Consider the following 18,802-nt stretch of genomic DNA (forward strand, 5'->3'; position numbering starts at 1 on the left):
AAGGGTGAGGATCATTATGCTTGAAAATGAAGCATCGCATCTGAATGTCAAATACAGGGAGCTAGCTGAGGACCTGGTCTCTGAGCCTGGGTGGAGAGGTGCAGTCAGGGGGGGAATAGATTCAGCAAGAAAGGTCAAGCCTGTGAGCTCTCAGCAGCCCACTCCATTCAGCCTCCTGGGCTTTAGGCGTTTATTCTGGGAAACAATGTGGGTTTTATTATCTGCAAGAACGGAGCTGGCAAAACGGGCCTCTCATGCTCTGAATCCTGCACAGGTTGGGACCATCTGCCAGCCTTAATTGAGTCACCGGGGTGCAGGGCTGGGGCAGCCCAGTGGGCCGGACAAACACACGTACATACATACTTGATGTGTAGGAGCTTGAAAATGGGGTCTCTGAAGGAAGAAGCACCTAGAGAGAGAACAGTGCGGGAGGGTTAGAGTTGCAGGACAAAGTCAGGAATATAAAAAATAGCTGCAGTATTCTGAGAAACACAAGGACTATTTTTTGTAATACACATTGTCATGTCACTGAGCATGATAGCTCCAAGGTTGGTATGGCGGCCCACTTTGCTGTCAGCGTCCTGTTTATTTACTGTGAGGTTTGCATAAACTGTCAGAAAGCATGTGTGTGTGTGTCTGCTGTAAGTGGCTAAGCTATCTGTAAGCCATACAGTTGTTGCTGAGCTGTCATAAGGCTGACATCAGCCAACAAAGATTTAAAAGAGTGCTCTGTGAGTAGACACTTGATGCAGTAGCTTCATGTTATAGTCCATATTAAATAGGATGTCACCTTTTATTTCTGAAGAGATTCTAGTGCATGTCATAGAGCAGGTAAGTGAGTGTGTGTTTACATGCAGTGATAGAAAGAGCTAAACAGAGAGAGGTTTGCTTTGCTCTGCTCACTCTGTACAGATTGGATAGTGGGACCTCTGGCTCAGTGAAAAGCCTTCTTTGAAGAGACTTCTCTTCTGGCCTCTCTCACTCTTTCTTCTGCTCCCTCACAAGGCATCCAAAGCCCCTCTGTTTGTCACCATTAGATAGAAAAGTGCAATGCTCTCATTCATTTTCTGACAGTAAAGGCACTCACTGTTTTTTTTTCTGACCGGTCTAGCAGAACCTCAGACACACTTGCACAAGCCTTGCCCTCCTTTTGATGTCCACGGCTGGGTTTCTGGCTAAGTCGCTACTATCATGCCCCCTTCTCATCAGCACTAACGTTTCCTTCCCCTGTATTCCATTTCAACCCAAGGCACCTCAGTTAGCTTGTAATGTTAGTCCCCAGAGTTTAGTCCAGGTTTAATTCAAAGGTGCTGCACTAATGCTGCTTTAATGACCACACCATTCTCAGATATTCTCATTCAAAGGAAATTTCAAATGAAGTTTCAAAGTAAGGGCTGATGCTTGAAAGGTTGCAGAGTTTGTGTGCATGTGTGTGAGTAACTGCCTGAGCTTTTTGAGTTTTGTGGACCTGTGTGTATGTGCAAATGCATTCATATGCACAGCGACAGCCCTGTTATGGATCTAGTGTTGTGCGTTTTTTGGTTGGAGTTGCACCAAAACACCGCGACACTTGCAGACTGTGCTCCTGGGCTCTATATACTACCCTCAGTCTGCTGAAAAAGAATAGGTGACAAGCCGGGCCTCTCTGGAGACCCAACCCTGTTAATCAACGCAGTGCACTAGCAAGGAGCCCCAGTCAGATCAAAAATAACATACCTTTGGAAAGGAGGAACAGAGTCTGAATGGATGGGCTGAACTGAAAAAAGACACAGTCCAAACTGCAGCTTTTTCATTCAGGACTAAAATTAATTAAGGATCCATGCTATGTGAATAACCCTCTGCACAGCCACCATGATCCAGCATCATGAATGCTGTCCTTTGGTGATTTGTTTTCCCAGATTGCAGGCTATTTACAATATTTCAGCATACCAGTCTTTGCGTACATAGTGTGCATTAGCTGAATATTCGTTATTGTAATTTGCCTGCAGGAATCCATTGTGATAATGTGTGTCCACAAGGATTCTGGGGACCCAACTGTTCAGTCAGCTGCTCCTGTCAGAATGGAGGATCCTGCTCTCCAGAGGACGGCACATGTGTGTGTGCACCTGGATACAGAGGGACCTCCTGCAAAAGAAGTGAGCCTCCTCTTTTTTTAAGCACCCTCTCTTTATCCAAATCTTATTATGGCATGAGAGCAAAGCACAAACGGCATCACAGTAGTGACCTTGCTTTGATCTCAAAAAAATTGTTGAAGGGTTAATAACTAACTGAGGAGAAGCACTTTGTTGGTCATAACTGCTTGATTGCAAACCCTTCATCACAGCTATCACTTAATCGCTGTGTCTTTATCCATATAGCAACTCCCCAGACACACACACACACACACGTAAACACACACACTCTTCACCTCCCTACCCCGTCCTCAACAACCAACTCTCAGTGGGAGATTCACAGCGCTCGCCCAAGGCTCATCAGAAGGCGTGCTCACTGGAAGTGCCAGCTCTGGTTTCTGAATGGGGTCTGTCTGAAGCTGCTCTCAAGTGATGAGCTCACTGATTGGGGGTGAAATTCACAGTCACAAACCTGTAAACATCAATTTAAGGTGAACATAAGAGAGACTTAAACAAACTGTTTATGTGTCTTTGTGTGTGCACGAGGAAGCAATTACTTAATTCACTGTTTACATGGATTATTTTCTTGTCAGGTGAAAACCTCATAACTGCAGTTTTACTGTTTTTCGTGTTGAAATGTTAATTGAAGGATTACATGTTTCTTTGGAGGCTGATGAAGGTGTATCACACCTGGTGCCTTAAATAAAATGAAAACCCACCGGTTTTCCAAAAACAACAACAGCCCAGGGTGTTTTTGTCAGCTCCTAAAGGTTTTTTATTTTTTATACCAGATTGTCATCTGAGAACATTTATACTGGAGCTTTTTTCAAATCAATGGCTATGAAAATAGAAACACAACATGGATTTTCATGCTGTACTGAAACGAAAATATCTTTTAAATACATAATAAATTGCAGCATCTTATGTCTGTACAGTTAAGACTATAAAATATTAGTATAATTACCTTTTATACCACCTTTTGAATATGTTTTAATGGTTCACTTTTTCTCAGAATTATTTACGCACAGTTAATTGTTTCCTGACATTTATAGATCATCAAGCTCTGCTCTCAAGGATTTACATAAAACAGACTTTCATGATTTAATATTTCATCTCTTGCAGCAGATGAACTGATTACAATTTCTGCCTTCTGCCTCCTTTTATTTTTTACTCTCCTTCTTCCAGCCTTGATATTTGTGTGCTTCCTTGATCAAGCTGTTTCATTATTATATACCTCGTGTTCTGCCCGGTATTGTTAACTGATTCCTGCTCCTCTCCTGCCACACTCTGCCGGCTGCAGTCTGCTCTCCAGGTTTCTACGGGCATCGCTGCAGCCAGTCGTGTCCACAGTGTGTGCACAGCACTGGGCCCTGCCATCATGTCACGGGTCATTGTGAATGCCTGTCCGGCTTCTCTGGCTCTCTGTGCAACCAAGGCAAGTAGCCTTCTGTGTCCCTTTGACCATTTTCTTACATTTAAATCCATTTGCTGTGAAGTTTTAGTCGGTGCAACTGGAAAATGGTAAGTACAGTTTATATACAGTATGAAAATGTCCTGGCATTTTATCTTGACATGAAAAGTCTGTATTTAAATTGCTAGTAAATAGCACTGACTATAAAAATATATCATGTACTGACACCTAGAATATCTCATAATAATTTTGGGGTCAGTTATGAGCCAATAAACTTTTTTTTGTCACAGTATTTTGTGAGAACACCTGGACATTGTCTTAGAGTTCTTGCTGTGCTCATTGGTTCTAATAAGATTAATAGATGGCCTGCTGCCTCTCCCACTGGCATCTAGCCCTGAAACTTTGAATAATGGCTATTATTGGTACAACCCAGACCAGAAAGAACTAAAAATCAACCTTCAACAGGAGCCAGAATATTGCTGAGACTTCCTTTTTCAGACAAGGAATATGTCAAGTAAATGTTTCTGTCACTCTCCCTAATTCTGCAAAGAGAGCTACATGTAAATTGCTTTTCACGTATTCACAGGAACAAAGATGTAATACAAGCTGTATGCACATTTGTTCTGCCAGTTAAATTTGATTTCAATGAACTAACTTTGACTTTTTTTTACTGCCTTGACAATATTGTTGTAATCACATAAGAAGAAGTTGTTGATAGACAAAACTGAAAAGTTTTTGCAGGCTGCTATACTTCCCTGCAGTTCTTTATTTTAGCCCTGTGTGTTTGATTAGGTTGTTACACTGTTTGTAATTTGTATTTATCATATAATACACTGATTGCATCATAAATGTGTAAACATATAAAAGGCAACACCAGTGCTTCCTTAATGACATAGCCATGAGTGGATGGCATTGGCCACCCCTGGTGCCACCCTACCAGAGGCAAAATGTGATGCTTGTCAGTATTAATTAATAAGAAATGAAAAACAATAGTTGCCTTAAATACAACTAACTTTTTTTGGTGCTTTATAACTGATCTTGGTCAAATTCTATGATTCACTGCAATGTCCCCGGTTGGAAGAACGTAAGGAGTGCATCCAAAGTTATTTAATAAATAAATAAAACTATTGGATTCTTAATAATGTATGGTTTATTATTTAATAGAACACGGGGGGGGGGGGGGGGGGGTTTTTTTTTTTTTTTTTTTTACAGAGAGAGAGAGAGAAATTCATGTTAACAATTAAAAGTTCACCTGAACTAAAAGTTAACTCTCTTGTTTTTTGTGAGGAGTGCAGTAAAAACTTTGCTCTCCATCACTGTGTTGAGAAAGGATACCTCCACACAAATGTAATCTAGGTCTGATTTCTAATAATTTACCATTTTTATAAATTACAGATAAGCAGTTTTTAAATTCTCTTTCATGGTTTTGAGCAGTGTCACACAAATAAAACTTTAATATGTTAGCTAAAGTAGAGGGACAAGACTAATTTGTCCTGACTGTGGTTACTTCTGAGCGGACATTAGGCCATAAGGGACAAAGGTGGCCAACAACATGCAGACTTTCCTCTTGCTGAGCCACTTTGGCTTCTTTACTCGTCTTTAGTCCAGCATACAAAGTCCCAGTTTAATGAAGCCCTCCTAGTGTGTTGAGACTTGAATCCCCAGAAGCAGCAGTATGGGGGAACCAACCTCATGGCCTAATGACAACGTGCTTGAAGGAGTTTGGAAGACGTGATAAGAAGAAAGGAAAGCCAGCTAAAATGTAATCATCAAAATCATGCCACATGAAAATGAATTGGAGCCACCTCTTTTATAGCCAGGCACCTTATCAGATTTTTGTGATGTTGCTCTGTCTGCTTTATATGAAACCTTTGATGTTGGCGCTGCAGCATCCTGATCCTGATGGTTAGATACACCTTGGTTCAATTTGTCTCCTGGTCCAACAAGAAAACACAATAGAGGTTTCATTGGATTTGACATGTTTTATTGAAGAGTGCTGGAGAGCATTGAAATATTAATTTCATAAAATATGTATACAGTGGTCTGTGTACATGGTCTATTTTAATTCTGTGGCACATCACTCATTTCACTCTTGTGAGTGGAAATGGGGCAGTTGTGCCACTGGAGGCAGTGACTGACTCCTCCTTTTGTCTAAACAGATCACTTCATGTCCTCACAAGTAGAACAATGTCGTCTTGTTTCATTGTTTGAGTTTATTTGTATAAACGTGTTCATTATAATATGTCCAAGTTTGATAGCATAAATTTAATGGATTTTACTAGTGTTTGCATGTAAGTGATAATATGCAGATGAGGATTTGTTCTGTAAAACGATTGTGTGTGTTTTGTAGTGTGTCCAAGTGGCAGGTATGGGAGGGGCTGCACTGAGATCTGCCTCTGCACCAACAATGGTACCTGCAACCCTATCGATGGCTCCTGCCAGTGCTTTCCTGGTTGGATAGGAGATGACTGCTCTCAGGGTATGGCTTCTCTCTTTTGTCCTGAGTTTAATTAGCTCATTTTTTTCTCTTATTTCCCCCCCTCACTATTTCCACTCCTAATTTCTCTCTCACACTTACCTTCATACACATTAATCACTTTCATGACCCACACATTCCAAGAACTACCCTCAGCTCCAGCTGATGGAAAACACATAGCTTGCCTAAATGATTGTTGTAGTACATCATGCTCTTTGATTTACAACACTGTAGACCAAAGATCATTAGCAGAGCTCTTAGCCGTCATGCCACATGAACTTGGTGTTCTTTTTTGGTATTATCTGCAGAAAATAAAAATAACTTATGATCAGGTAGCTGTTATATTACCACTGCTTTAAACCTGGCACACCTACTGTATATCTGTTCATATATTACAAATTATGGGTAGGTGGAGAGTATACTGTAGGATATGTCTTGTGGTAACATGCTGTACTGTATGTGTTATGTGCTTCATGTACGCATTCATAGGACAGAGATAGAGTGTGTCTGAGAGAGTGTGTGACCATGACTTTTACTGTGTCTCTGGCATCTGCAGCATGTCCCTCTGGGCACTGGGGCCCTGATTGTCTCAACTCATGTAACTGTCACAACGGAGCCCAGTGCAGTGCCTATGACGGGGAGTGCAGGTGCAGCCCCGGCTGGACCGGACTTTACTGCACACAGCGTGAGTCTCTCACATCTAGTTGGTAGACACATAGTATCATCTACTGGCAGTCCAGCAGAACTGCAGCAGAAGACAAGCAAGGCATGTTTTTTTAAAGACAGTTGGACAATATTAGGCTTTAATTTAGTTTTATTGAGAGAGCAAAATCAAAATAAAACTGAGTCATTTCATTTTTTTGCTGTTTATAACTTCCAGGGATAGTGCAGCTCATCAACACCCGTTCACTAACCTGAATTCCATTGTCTACCACCTTGTGTTGTCATGCTATTGAGCATGGACATGACATTAGTTTTAACATTTTTTTCCATTTTCTCACATAGATTGTCATTAATTTTTGTTGTCTTTTGCCTCATCTTCACCTCTGCTTTATGTGTAACAGTGTAAATGCATTTTCTGATGAAGCAAGAAAAGTTTCATTTCCATTCATTCGCATTGTTCCCGATTGAGTATGCTGCAGAGACAATGAATGGTATTGATTTTCCTGTTCCCTTGCAATATGACCTTGACTCTTTCCGTTGTCTTTCCCTCTCTTTGTTTACTCCACCCCTCCCATGCCAACATTTTATACATCTCTGTCCCAGGCTGTCCTTCAGGGTTCTACGGCAGGGATTGCTCGGAAGTGTGTCGCTGCCAAAACGGCGCAGATTGTGACCACATCATTGGCCAGTGTGCCTGCCGAACAGGCTTCATTGGGACGAGCTGTGAACAGAGTTGAGTAGGCCCGGCACATTTGAGCTCTTAGCAAAATTTCCCTCTGGACAAGTATGGTTATGTGTGTGTTCTATAAACACTTTGGCTCCCACTCTCTAAGTGCTTTAATTTTGATGGATGTAGTAATGCACCTCTCTCTCATGCAGAGTGTCCTGCTGGTACATTTGGATATGGTTGCCAGCAGCTGTGTGAGTGCCTGAACAATGCTACCTGTGACTATGTGACTGGAACATGCTACTGCAGCCCTGGATATAAAGGCATCCGTTGTGATCAAGGTGAGAGGTGATCGAGATGATCGAGGCTCTCGACTGTATTATCATTCACACAGATGTATACACAGTGTTTAAACAACCCACTTTCTGTGGTTTTTTTGTAGCAGCTCTGATGATGGAGGAGCTGAACCCATACACCAAGATTAGCCCAGCACGAGGCACGGAGCGCCAGTCTGCTGGGGCTGTCATGGGCATCATCTTTCTCCTCCTCATCATCATGGCCATGCTCAGTCTTTTTGTGTGGTACAGACAGAGGCAGAGGGACAAAGGTCACGAGATACAGCCTACTGTGTCCTATACACAGGCAATGCACATCACCAACACTGACTATTCCCTGTCCGGTAAGATATTTTAGATAACTAAATTCTGTGCATTAGGGCTATTTTAGACTCTATGCAAACTACATAAATACAGCTGTAAAGGAAAGCATCACGCAAGTGGCTTCCCTTTGTCTCAGGCAGTGCAATACACCGCTCACCCAACAGCGGAAAGGGTCACTGGCCCATGGTTTCTAATCAGGTCACGTAATTTATCTGACAAATGAAAATTACTGCAAAAGAAGAGTGAATCATTTAGCTTCCGCTAAACTGTCGCTAGTAAAATTAAAAAAGCGGCATAACTGAGTGGCTTGCGTGAAATCTGAAAGAGCCCTTAATCCAACAGTTGATGTATATTCTTTTCATTACATTTCATTTTTTTGTGGGGAAAACTAACTTTCATGTTAAATTATTCACACATTTCAATACTTTGAAGATAGTAGACAAAAAGTCTTATATGCATAAACTTATATATTTACTTTTCAAGCATCTAAACCTGTTGCTTAAACCCTCAGAGTGTGGCAGTGCTGTAGCAATGAGGACTAGTGCTGCTGAGGTCAATCAGAGCCAGAACAGCAGTGGCGGTGGTGGCCAGTGCTTCTCCAACCCCAGCTACCACACTGTGGCCCAGTGTAATGTTGTCTCAACCATCTCCAGCAACCTGGACGGCACCCTGACCCTCAAAGTATGGTCACTCTCCATGTGTATTTCCATAAAACCTTATTTTAATTTAAACATGGTTTCTCAATTTCTTTCAAAGCAACACCAAACTGTGCTGTTCTTTCCACAGTCAAGCACCTTGAAAAGTAGAAATGGCTCAGAGTGGAGAGGCTACTGCAACCTCAATGACCTGGGTCAGTTTTCCTCCTTCTCATCATGACACATCACATACAACCTGAATATGAACTTTGTATAATCATTACTTCAAGGACAAAGTCAAGCATGTCATTAGTGAAATCCTCATATTGGTACTGGCCTAGACAAAGTTTGCCAGTTGTGAATAAAGATGAACCAGGGGTTTCTTGTTAGGTATATAACCTTTACTCTGATTTTGATAAGATATGCATGTGGAGCAGAGAAGGCTGTGGTGCAGAGGTGAATGGGGGTCACTATGAGCTCATTAGTTCTCTTTCACATCCCCAGCGGTGCATTTCTTTATCATGGCTTACACTGCACTCCTGGTTTGTGGATTATTGAAAATTAAGTCTTGTGACTTAATAATAGCTTACTGTAAGTGGTTGTAAATTTTATGTATCAGTCAACATCTGCAGCTCCTCCGGTGGACACCAATAGGCCGCAAATGCAGAGCTGCTTGTATGAAAACTGTTTACAAGCTCATTACTGTAAAAATCCATGCAAACAATCTAAATAGCAACGATTCATGCTTTGTCATGTTTGTCTTTAAAGTTGAATGTCTTGATCTGCACATTTTCAGTTTGTGTTACAGAACACAGCAGATCAATCAAAATGACAAGTCCCTCTGAAAAGCTCTGCATGTTCATCCTAATGTACTGATTAATAGACAGACTGGTCTTCTCTTCATGATGTTTTGTTTGGCAAATACCCCACCATGACCACAGCTGGTTACATCAGCTTGTAAACCTTTGGGGAATGTAATGGCAAGTGGATGAAACATTCAGTAACCCCTCACATGCTTCATATTCTTTTAAAAAAATAATGCATTGTACTTTACAACATTTTCTGTCAGCTTTCAGTCATTGTGGGAAGTGATATGTATTTCATATTTTGACATTTGTTTCAGATGTTCAACAGGGTGAGACACAGAGAAGTTCCAGAAAAGGTACATAATTAATTGTGGCAATGGTGCGTGTGTCCTGTGCATGTGTGAGCAGGCAGATACTGCATGTTGAAGCTTGTGCAGCACCAATATTAGAAAACCATTTTATGCTCAACCACCGATGTATCATATCATTTACCCCATTTGTTTCTATTCCCCTCTGAGACCGCTACTTCCCTGACCCAGAACCCCATAGCTTTATATTCTCCATGGTTTAGGCGAAAACTCTCTGTACTTTGGACAAGACCATGGTGGGCTGAGGATTTGTTCCAGCGGTAATTGCTCTCTATGGCTGAATGCCCAATACGTAATTTTGTCTCCCACACTGTGTAGTCGGTGGTGAAAGTGAGGGACCCAGGGGTGTGAGGAGTGGTCTGAAGCAGCTCTCTAATGAGGCCTCTTATCAGGCTGATGAGACTGTTATGGATGAGATGAGCCTTCCACTCTCTCCCCTCTGTACTCTGATTACTATATGCCACCATTAGTCACCTGTCAGAGACAAAAGAAGTACATTGTCTTCAGAATGGCAATGATTTTCATTGCCATTCTCCATGCCACAATCTGAAATCTATTTAAATTTCAGTGGTAATATCAGAGTCTAGCATTAATACCTCTGCTATAAGTCAGTGACAGCATCTTGATCTTTGCTGATACTGAATATGTCCTTGTCTCACAGCCATGTGCAGCAACAGCTCCTGCTCTCTGAATAGTGACAATCCATATGCCACCATTAGAGACCCACCAGGGTTGGCTTGCAAGCACACAGAAAACAGCTATGTGGAGATGAAGTCCCCCTCACACCGTGAAGTGCCCTTTGGAGGCACAGCCACCCTCCTGGGCAGCGCAAGTATGATTGTCTATGATGTTGGTGAGTGCATTGCTGCTCTGGTGTGTGGAGCTCAGCGGGGTCTGCAGCTTATGGCCTGTCTGGTCAAATCCCCTGCTGTGAGCCTGTACAGACTTTGTAAGCCTTGATAAGAGGAAATGTGAGCTACCTCTCTGTTGCATGCACGTCTCTGTTCTCCTTTTTCCTCCCCCTGTGCTTGCCACTCCACAGCCTCAGTGTTTCTCACATACCTCTCCTTCTCTCCCTTTCTCAAACTATCACAGAGCCATCAGTGAGTGTCCTGCAAGGGCCCAACGGGATGGCCACCGGCTTCTCCCAGAGCCCCTATGACCTCCCCCGGAGCAGCCACATCCCCAGCCACTATGACATACTGCCCATGCGTCATAGCCCCACACACATATCCCCACCACCCCCAGAAAGCCCCAGCTCTCTTCTCTAGATGGCACACTTGGCCCTGGCACCGTGCAGTGTTTAGCCAACTTTCAACTAATGGCGAGCTCTTTGTGTCCGTGTGTGCTTGATTTAGATACTGAAATGTTGAGATAGCGGGACGGTCACAGCTCCTCTGGATGCTGCTCTCTTTCACTCTCTCACACTGTTTCTGTGGCCCTGGAAGGTGGAGGGGAGGTAAGAGTGCCTCACACACCAGCGACCATTCACCCATTTTATTTTCTTATAGAACTGATCACTCAACTCACACTGCTGCCTGGCCTCTCTGTCGGCCTCCTGAAGTGGAACATACTGGTTCTGAACAGCACTAAGAGCGGCATACGTAAATTGGGTGGACAGATTATTTACAGGGAGAGAGAGCAATCCTCATGATCATTTTCAGCCCATGATATAGTTTTACTATTCTAGGGCAGCCAAGTGTTTATAATATCTCCTAAACAGAAATGAATTTGTCCATGAGACGGAAGGTATAGCAATCTTGCCCATGTCAAAGCAGGCGGTGATTTGCTACTTGCACACACCAGAGTTTATGATTCGTCATTGTGCGCAGAAGCTGCAGATCACATGAAGTGATTATGATCTCCTCTGGTTTTCTCTGAGGTGAAGAAATGCTCAGTCAAATAACAGAGAAGACTCTGTTCCAAATGTTAAACTGAAAGCGAAGAAGCATGGATAAGTATTAAAAAAGTATTGTAACGGTCCTTTGTTCACTGTTGTTCAGTAATGATCATACAGTTAATATTAATCTGATCCCTGTTTGTAACTCAAAGCTGCAGTGTAAATGAGGCCCAGTGTATGTGGAGGTGCGTTCAGGTCACCAGTGTATTTATTGCATTACTGGGAGTTACACACATGCAGTAAGTCCAGAGTTTGGATTTTTCCCCACAATGATGAAACAATCAGATCTTGTGTTATTTTCTATGTGAACCCATTTTTCTTGCAAATGTCTTGGTTAAAATTTTTGAAATACTGGGTGTGAAGAAGGGATTGCTTTGACTTTTTATGATTTGTATTTATAAAGCTAATTGCTTTATTCATTAGTTTATATTAGTGATGGTGAATTTTTATCAGTGTGACACTAGAATTTAAATAAAAAAGATGAGCATGATCAGACAATGGATACCCACTGATGTAGATAACACACAATTAATCTTCCTGTGAGATGATCTGTGACATTTTGTGAACTGTTTTGAAGTTATTTAAAATGTTTTCTTTCTCTCTTTGTCAGATTGTAAATTTAAAAGCTTTATCAATTCTGTCTGATCTGACCAATACTAGACCCACAAATAACCTGTGCAGTATTTACAAAGATAACCATATGTAAAAAGACTATTTAAAAAAAGATTTTATGTTTGTATCAGCCTAATTACAGTCTTTATTTATTTAACCAAATTTATGTGAATTTCACTTCACCCTCTGTAGAAGCAATAACATGTTGACAATCGATGCCCAGACAGCGTTTCATTAGTGCTGCACATTAAGCGATCTTTGACCAGTGTGGTGACAGTGGATCATATATGTGACTTTTTTTATTTTTTCTCTGAGGAAAGTTTATCCAGTCGCTGTCATATCAGTGCCGCTTGTTGTTTTGGTAAATAAATTTCAAATTAAAAGCCTATTCTGCCATCAGAAACCTGTTTCAGTCAGGTTAATACCCCAGATAGAGAAAAGTTTACTTCCCATGTCTAGCATTAGGCGGGACATGCCTCTCTTCATCTGTAACTCTGCAAATTGAAATACCATGACAACCATTGTTGACAAGATTGTTTGATGATGACTGAAGGATTTAAAGTGCTGCGTTGGTGGGTATGAGTTGTAGAGCCTGGTGAGTCAGTGAAATGTGATCCAGGAAGTCCAGCTGGAGTAACTGATTAACCCTCCTGTTATGTTGCGGGTCAAATTGACCCACGAACATAACTGCTTTAAATGAGACAAATATTTGATATGAAGAAATGAACATAACAGGTCCTGTTATGTTCATTATATTTTTAAAGGCTTATCAGACATTAGACTGTCATCAAACAGTATAAATGGTACCATCCTGGAGTACACGTGTACCCTACATCACTGCAGTGAGAAATTAAACCACTAGGGGTCAGCAAAGACCAGATATTTAGGGACTTAACTAGATTATGCAAATATAAAATGATCTGTTTGTTCAGTCTGAGACTGTGCATAATTTCAAATCACATGCATGATCTTGTGTCACACACTGTAACATTTAAAAATACCTTATCACTGTGTCCTACAGTACTTTGCCAGGCACAAACTGAACTACTGGCTCAGGTATCTAGTGGCATTGCAAAGTGGTGGCTAATTATTAAGCAAGTCTTGTCTTTATTGAAAACAGGAATGAGCGTCATATTGTGGGAGAAGCTGCAGTGAGCCCGCTCCCCACAGTAAAGGATTTCTGGTTGTTCCTCAGTAGTAAGAAGCAGATTTCCCAAGCTCCACAGATGATGTACATTTCACCAAGCTGACAGCTAACATCCCTGAGTGATGCCCTACTGAAAGGAAACACAGCCAGTAAGTCAGGGCACTAATGGACCAAATACAAGTGAGTACTTCAGAAAGACAAGGTCACGCTGCAGCAAGGTGAGAGATTACCATTTTGTAGCTTGCTGAACATCCTGTCAACACATTGATAATTTATATGATTCCTTACAGCTCAGAAGGGGCAGAGAGAGGAAGCCATCAACAAAGCAAAGATTTTATTTAACTTATTAGATGTCAAATGGAGAGCTGAGCAGATTCAGAAAGGTAAAAAATTTCAAACTGTATGAAAATCAAGTGCTTCCCAGCATGACGCTTTCCTGAAACCAGTGCTCATGTTCAAATGCAGGTATAATTATTGTTAGGGAGCTGATGCTGTGTTTCAGTGAGCCATAGTGACAGAAAAAGGAAATGCTTTTAATTTTCTGATTTATTTTTTGACTTATTGTTCAGCCATTCTGGACCAATCCTGGTTTCAGTGCAAAGTATGCCAATAAATAATGTCAATGTAAACTTTTATTTCCCTCCTCTGCTCCAAGGATCAGTCTATCAGATCTATCCACATCTGCAAGCCATCATTTCCAATTTAGCAGCATCAGCTGTCTCAGAGGAAGCTGTTCTATTCTTTCAAACACATATTCTTTTTAGATATATTTTCACTTAATTACTACTATACATGCAGTACACCAAGTAAAGTTCTATGCAACAAACATGTTTTGATGCAAAAAAGTACAACACAAAACGTGAAGATTTTATAGACCCACCTGACGATAGTGAACCCCACATCCACCTCACAGCATAAAGTAACATCACAAAACACAGTCAATATCCTTTTCTGTTTGGTTAAACAACACTCTACTTGGATTCAGCATTTTCTAGACGGGACTAAACCGACTTGGTTTAAAATAAAAATATCCTCCAGTGGATTTAATTAAGTGCAACACATCGAATAACAGAACCTGGATAATGTATAAGTTCAAAGTAGGGCTGTCTCTAGGCTGATTATTAAAATGTGAAGTGTTGCGGAGTGAAAGAAGAACTGCAGGGACTTTCCTTGACTAATGCAGGCATCAGGCAGAATCTTTTCTGCTGCAGTCAGCCTGTCACTTATATGTCAGCTTTCAGTTGAAACTGTTTTTCACAGAAGCTGCCAGCGGGAGGAGGCTATATTTCTAAATGCCCTGACAGTGCTGCACCTTTTGGTTTATTCTCAAGAGGCTGCACCTGGCTGCTGACCACACTGCTACTGGACAAGCTGTCACTTTCACATCAGTCTAATGTCGCCTTTTGAGAGCCAGGGTCGATTTATGTGGTGTGAGGACAAGTGAAGGGAACATGCAAATACTGGTGCCTGACATTATATTAAGATAGGTTTTAATTTTGTAATGTCATAGCGAATGTAACCAGTGTAATTGTGCTCTAATTTAAACATATACCATCTGACTGCACTGTACTGCTGTGGCTAAGTCCAATGCAGAGGTCAGTTGCTGATCTTTATTGCAGTCACGTCTTGCTACAGGAACTGTGAGGATCCATCTGACCAGAGCTGGATCTTTACTTAGCCATTCTTAGTGAATAATCAGAAGCTTTTCATCCCAGTCACACTGATCATTTTCACCACTTCTGCATTTATAACCACTTTTAAATTCATTAGGCACACTTACCTCCACAATAAATAAATAAATAAATAAATAAGCCCACTAAAAAAATAAGCCTTGAATAATAATTATTTTTAAGAGCAGGCGGTCATTTCAACAGGAATTTCAGAGCTTCTGAACTAAGTTTAAAACATAAATCAAATCAAAGTAGAGCTGCAGTATTGCAAAGCTCTTACACCAGAACTGTATAGCTTGGTAATCACCACACTAGGGCAGTAGAGGGCAAGACAAGAGGCCGTGAGACACAGAATGTTTACATTACCAGTAACATATACTTAGACTTGTTAGTTTTATTTTTTATGCTCAGCAGTAAATATGTATATCTTGTTTATAAAAAGGAAATAAAGCATCCATTACAATTTCTTGCAGTCCATGGTAACATCTTCAGCTGTCTTGCTTTGTAAAAACCAACAGCCCAAAACCCAAAGATAATCAGTTTATGAAAAAGCAAAGCATGAAAACCTCACATTTGAGGAGCTGGGCCAGTAAGTTTTTGGCTTACAAAAAGCCAGTTAATGCCAGTTTAATTATTATTGCAATTATTATTATTATTATTAATAATAATAATAATAATTAATAATTAATAATAATAAAAGGATAGGCTCTGGACTGGATGTAATATCTGTACTATTCCTGTAAACTTGTAAACGCAGACCAGATGTTTCCTCACACCTACAGATGCAGTTCCTCTGTCATCAGTGACGTCAGGAAGGTTTGTAATCAGTCACATGACCCGCGCAGGTCTGGATAAAGCCCCTGGTCGGGACTAAACAGTCTGTGTGTATGCGTTCAGCCTCTGAATTATTCTTTTTTTATGATAACAAATTTAGAGAAGAAATAGACGAAGCGAACACCGGGAATACCAGGTTTCTTATCGACCCATCTTGGTTTTGTTTCGACGTAGACTCATAATTCGACAGATCATCTTTCAGGCGTTTGAGATGTGAGTAGATTTTTCTTTCATTGAGGGTAAAAACAAACGACGCTCCCATATTCCCTCTTTGTTTCTTGTGTTTCATTTTTTAGTATTTTGAGACGAATTTATTTTGTGATTTTCTTTGTTACAAACGGGGTCAAACAAGATTAAGAATTATTATTTGAATGTTTGATGGCTGATGGGGATAATAACCTGACATGGTAAATAGGTTATATTTTGTCGTATAGCCACATGCATTACAAGAATAACTCAATGATTTGTAGTGAACAGCCTGTGCGCGATTCACTATATTTACTCTGCGCCCATTGGTTACAGTTAGTATGGAGGCTTATTTTATTGCATCCCGTGAAGATGCTCCATAAGATGGCTTCTTCTGATGTGGGCATACGAGAAGACCCCTCCGTATTATTATTATATAGTCAGTTGTGTTTTTCAAAGGACCATTTTCAGGCTTAAGGTTAATCAAACACAACCAGTGCACAATGTGCAAGCTTTGCAAGCTGATCCTGCTGGGTTCTTTCAGTGATTCTCCATTTCCAGTACCATTTCCAGTATTTTCTCCTTCATCTTTCTGCTCTGTTTGTCTTGGGGGTCTGTGGTTTCCTCATCAGCAGGCAGGGTCTCCCCTGTCAAACATAATGCAAATGGCTAATGAGGGTCAGGGCTGTCTTCATGGCTAAGAGGGAACAGATGCTGAGTGAAATGCTGTGGTGGTTCCAGATCCCACTGCCCATCCTCCCTGCCCCCATGCTGTTACCACAGCCCTCTAGTCCCTGCACATCTCGGGTCTGACTGCCCAGTCGAGGCTGACTCTGTCCCCTGGGCCATAATTACAACACCATGCTGCCTCCAAGCAAAAGTCCAAAGACCTTTATTTCACATTGCAAAACCACACACAGTATGGAGAGTGGATCAATTCTTTTCCAATAAATATTTTGCTGGTAAAAAAAATATTCCTTGTATGAAATATCTAAAGATATATCAGATAAATATGATATAGTTTCAAACTCACTCAGTCAACTACCTTTGCATTATTTGTAGTTTTTGTGTGTCACAATTAAACCTATTTCAGTTCACAAACCCTTTTGCAGTTACATCTTTAAAAACTAGCTCTGTGTGGACATGTACTGTTAAAATCCATAATGGTTTATTTTAAATTTTAGCCCCAAGGTGTCCATTTAGACCAAATACATTGAAGTAGAAGAAATTGAATTTTTATTTCAGGGCAGCAAGAATTTAATTGTAATGGTGTAAACTATAAATTCAATATTGGAATAATTGAAGTGAAGCACTGGCATTAGCAGAATATGGAGTAAGTATGTGATTTAAGTTTGTGGTTCCTTGGGGAGGAAATTTAGCTAAATGCTGGGAACATTATGCCACAAGTGGTTAACAAATCACTACAATGCTGACAGTTGGAGGTGACGCATACAGACAGTAGTGGATGTGAACAGGGAAGTCAGCTTGTTAGTAGGCAAGAAGAGGAAATCCGCTGTGCCCTTATTTGTCTGCTTTCATGGAGAAAACTGTGGTGGATGTAATGATTGCAGTTTCTGGGGAGACCATGAGTCATGCGCTTTAAGTGTTGAGCTAACTTAGGCTTGCCTACAGTAAGTGGAGGGAGATGGTTGGAAATTATGTGGAAAATAATTATGTCTATTTATAGGCTTTTTGTCACCAAAGCAGCTCTCAAAGGATTTTAGAGGATGTCTTTCTAGACAGAAGATCTGTACGCTCAGTGTGATGCAAACACATGACAGGAGAAAGCTTCTAAACTAGTGCAGCCTAGACACTACTGGGAAGCGTGTAAAAACATTGTAAGGCCAAAAGGAGGAAACCGTGGACAGGCCTGTTCACTGAGAGGTGAGATAATTGTGTAATAGCTTCCAGCACAACAAAAAGCCCTTTAACACAGAAAAGTGCAACAACGGCGGTGCCAATGACACAGCCCATTAGCCAACTTGTATTTAACCAGAACGATGTTCCCTGATGAGAAATATTCAGTCTTCAGTTCAGTGCTCAGTTTTAATGTTGTTGCTATGGCGAAGATTAGAAATAATTTTAGGCCTGTGCTTCCGGTTGAGGGGGAGGAAGAGACGCAGTAGATGTCATGGCAGTTGGGAGTGGAGATTACATCTATATTTAATCCCGCACCTTCCAGTTATTTTACAGTAAGACACATCTGCCATGCCATTATATTGTATATTTAGCAGCATGCATGCAATACCTACAGAGAGCAGGTATTTCACAAATTTACGTAACTGTGCATAAGTGTCTCATTAAAGGAAAGTTGGAACAGGATAATTTAGGCCTTTTACCTCCTTTGGTTGTTAGGAAACTAAATAACATGAAAATATGCCTTTTGATTTTCTTTCTTTATAATAATAACTATGTTTTGTTTCCATTCAATCCAAAAAAAAACATCAGGTGTCTTATTTAACTGACACATTAGTGTAGAAAATGTTTCTATTAAACTACTGAATAGAAATGCTTGTCACAGTGATAGTTCTGGACCTCTGTTTTTCAGAGATCGGATTACACAGCTCATGACCTTTTGCATCATTTTGAGAACCTGAGTGAACAAAAGTGACACACAAGAAAAACAAACGTGCTTCATTAGTGCTTCCTTAATTTAT

The 18,802-nt window shown here is 40.8% G+C and overlaps 2 protein-coding genes across 7 annotated transcripts in view; both read left to right on the top strand.

The window, feature by feature from the left end:
* Positions 1–13,002, top strand: part of megf11 (multiple EGF-like-domains 11) — a 68,162-nt gene extending 55,160 nt beyond the window's left edge. For 4 of the 6 annotated variants that reach the window (XM_020619294.1, XM_020619298.1, XM_020619295.1 and 1 more), the window contains 12 exons: positions 1,989–2,135; positions 3,412–3,546; positions 5,873–6,001; positions 6,555–6,683; positions 7,265–7,393; positions 7,541–7,669; positions 7,771–8,007; positions 8,499–8,668; positions 8,774–8,837; positions 9,746–9,784; positions 10,458–10,649; positions 10,892–13,002. In XM_020619294.1, coding sequence (XP_020474950.1) covers positions 1,989–2,135; positions 3,412–3,546; positions 5,873–6,001; positions 6,555–6,683; positions 7,265–7,393; positions 7,541–7,669; positions 7,771–8,007; positions 8,499–8,668; positions 8,774–8,837; positions 9,746–9,784; positions 10,458–10,649; positions 10,892–11,067 — 1,676 coding nt within the window. In that variant the 3' untranslated portion in view covers positions 11,068–13,002. The remainder of the gene's footprint in view (positions 1–1,988; positions 2,136–3,411; positions 3,547–5,872; positions 6,002–6,554; positions 6,684–7,264; positions 7,394–7,540; positions 7,670–7,770; positions 8,008–8,498; positions 8,669–8,773; positions 8,838–9,745; positions 9,785–10,457; positions 10,650–10,891) is intronic. The other 2 variants (XM_020619297.1, XM_020619299.1) reach the window with 1 other exon arrangement.
* Positions 13,003–13,708: 706 nt separating this feature from the next.
* Positions 13,709–18,802, top strand: part of dennd4a (DENN/MADD domain containing 4A) — a 23,945-nt gene continuing 18,851 nt past the window's right edge. The window contains exon 1 of the mRNA XM_020619300.1: positions 13,709–13,838. Coding sequence (XP_020474956.1) covers positions 13,806–13,838 — 33 coding nt within the window. The 5' untranslated portion in view covers positions 13,709–13,805. The remainder of the gene's footprint in view (positions 13,839–18,802) is intronic.

Source organism: Monopterus albus, unplaced genomic scaffold, assembly GCF_001952655.1.
Source record: "Monopterus albus unplaced genomic scaffold, M_albus_1.0 scaffold218.1, whole genome shotgun sequence".
NCBI classification, from domain to species: domain Eukaryota; kingdom Metazoa; phylum Chordata; class Actinopteri; order Synbranchiformes; family Synbranchidae; genus Monopterus; species Monopterus albus.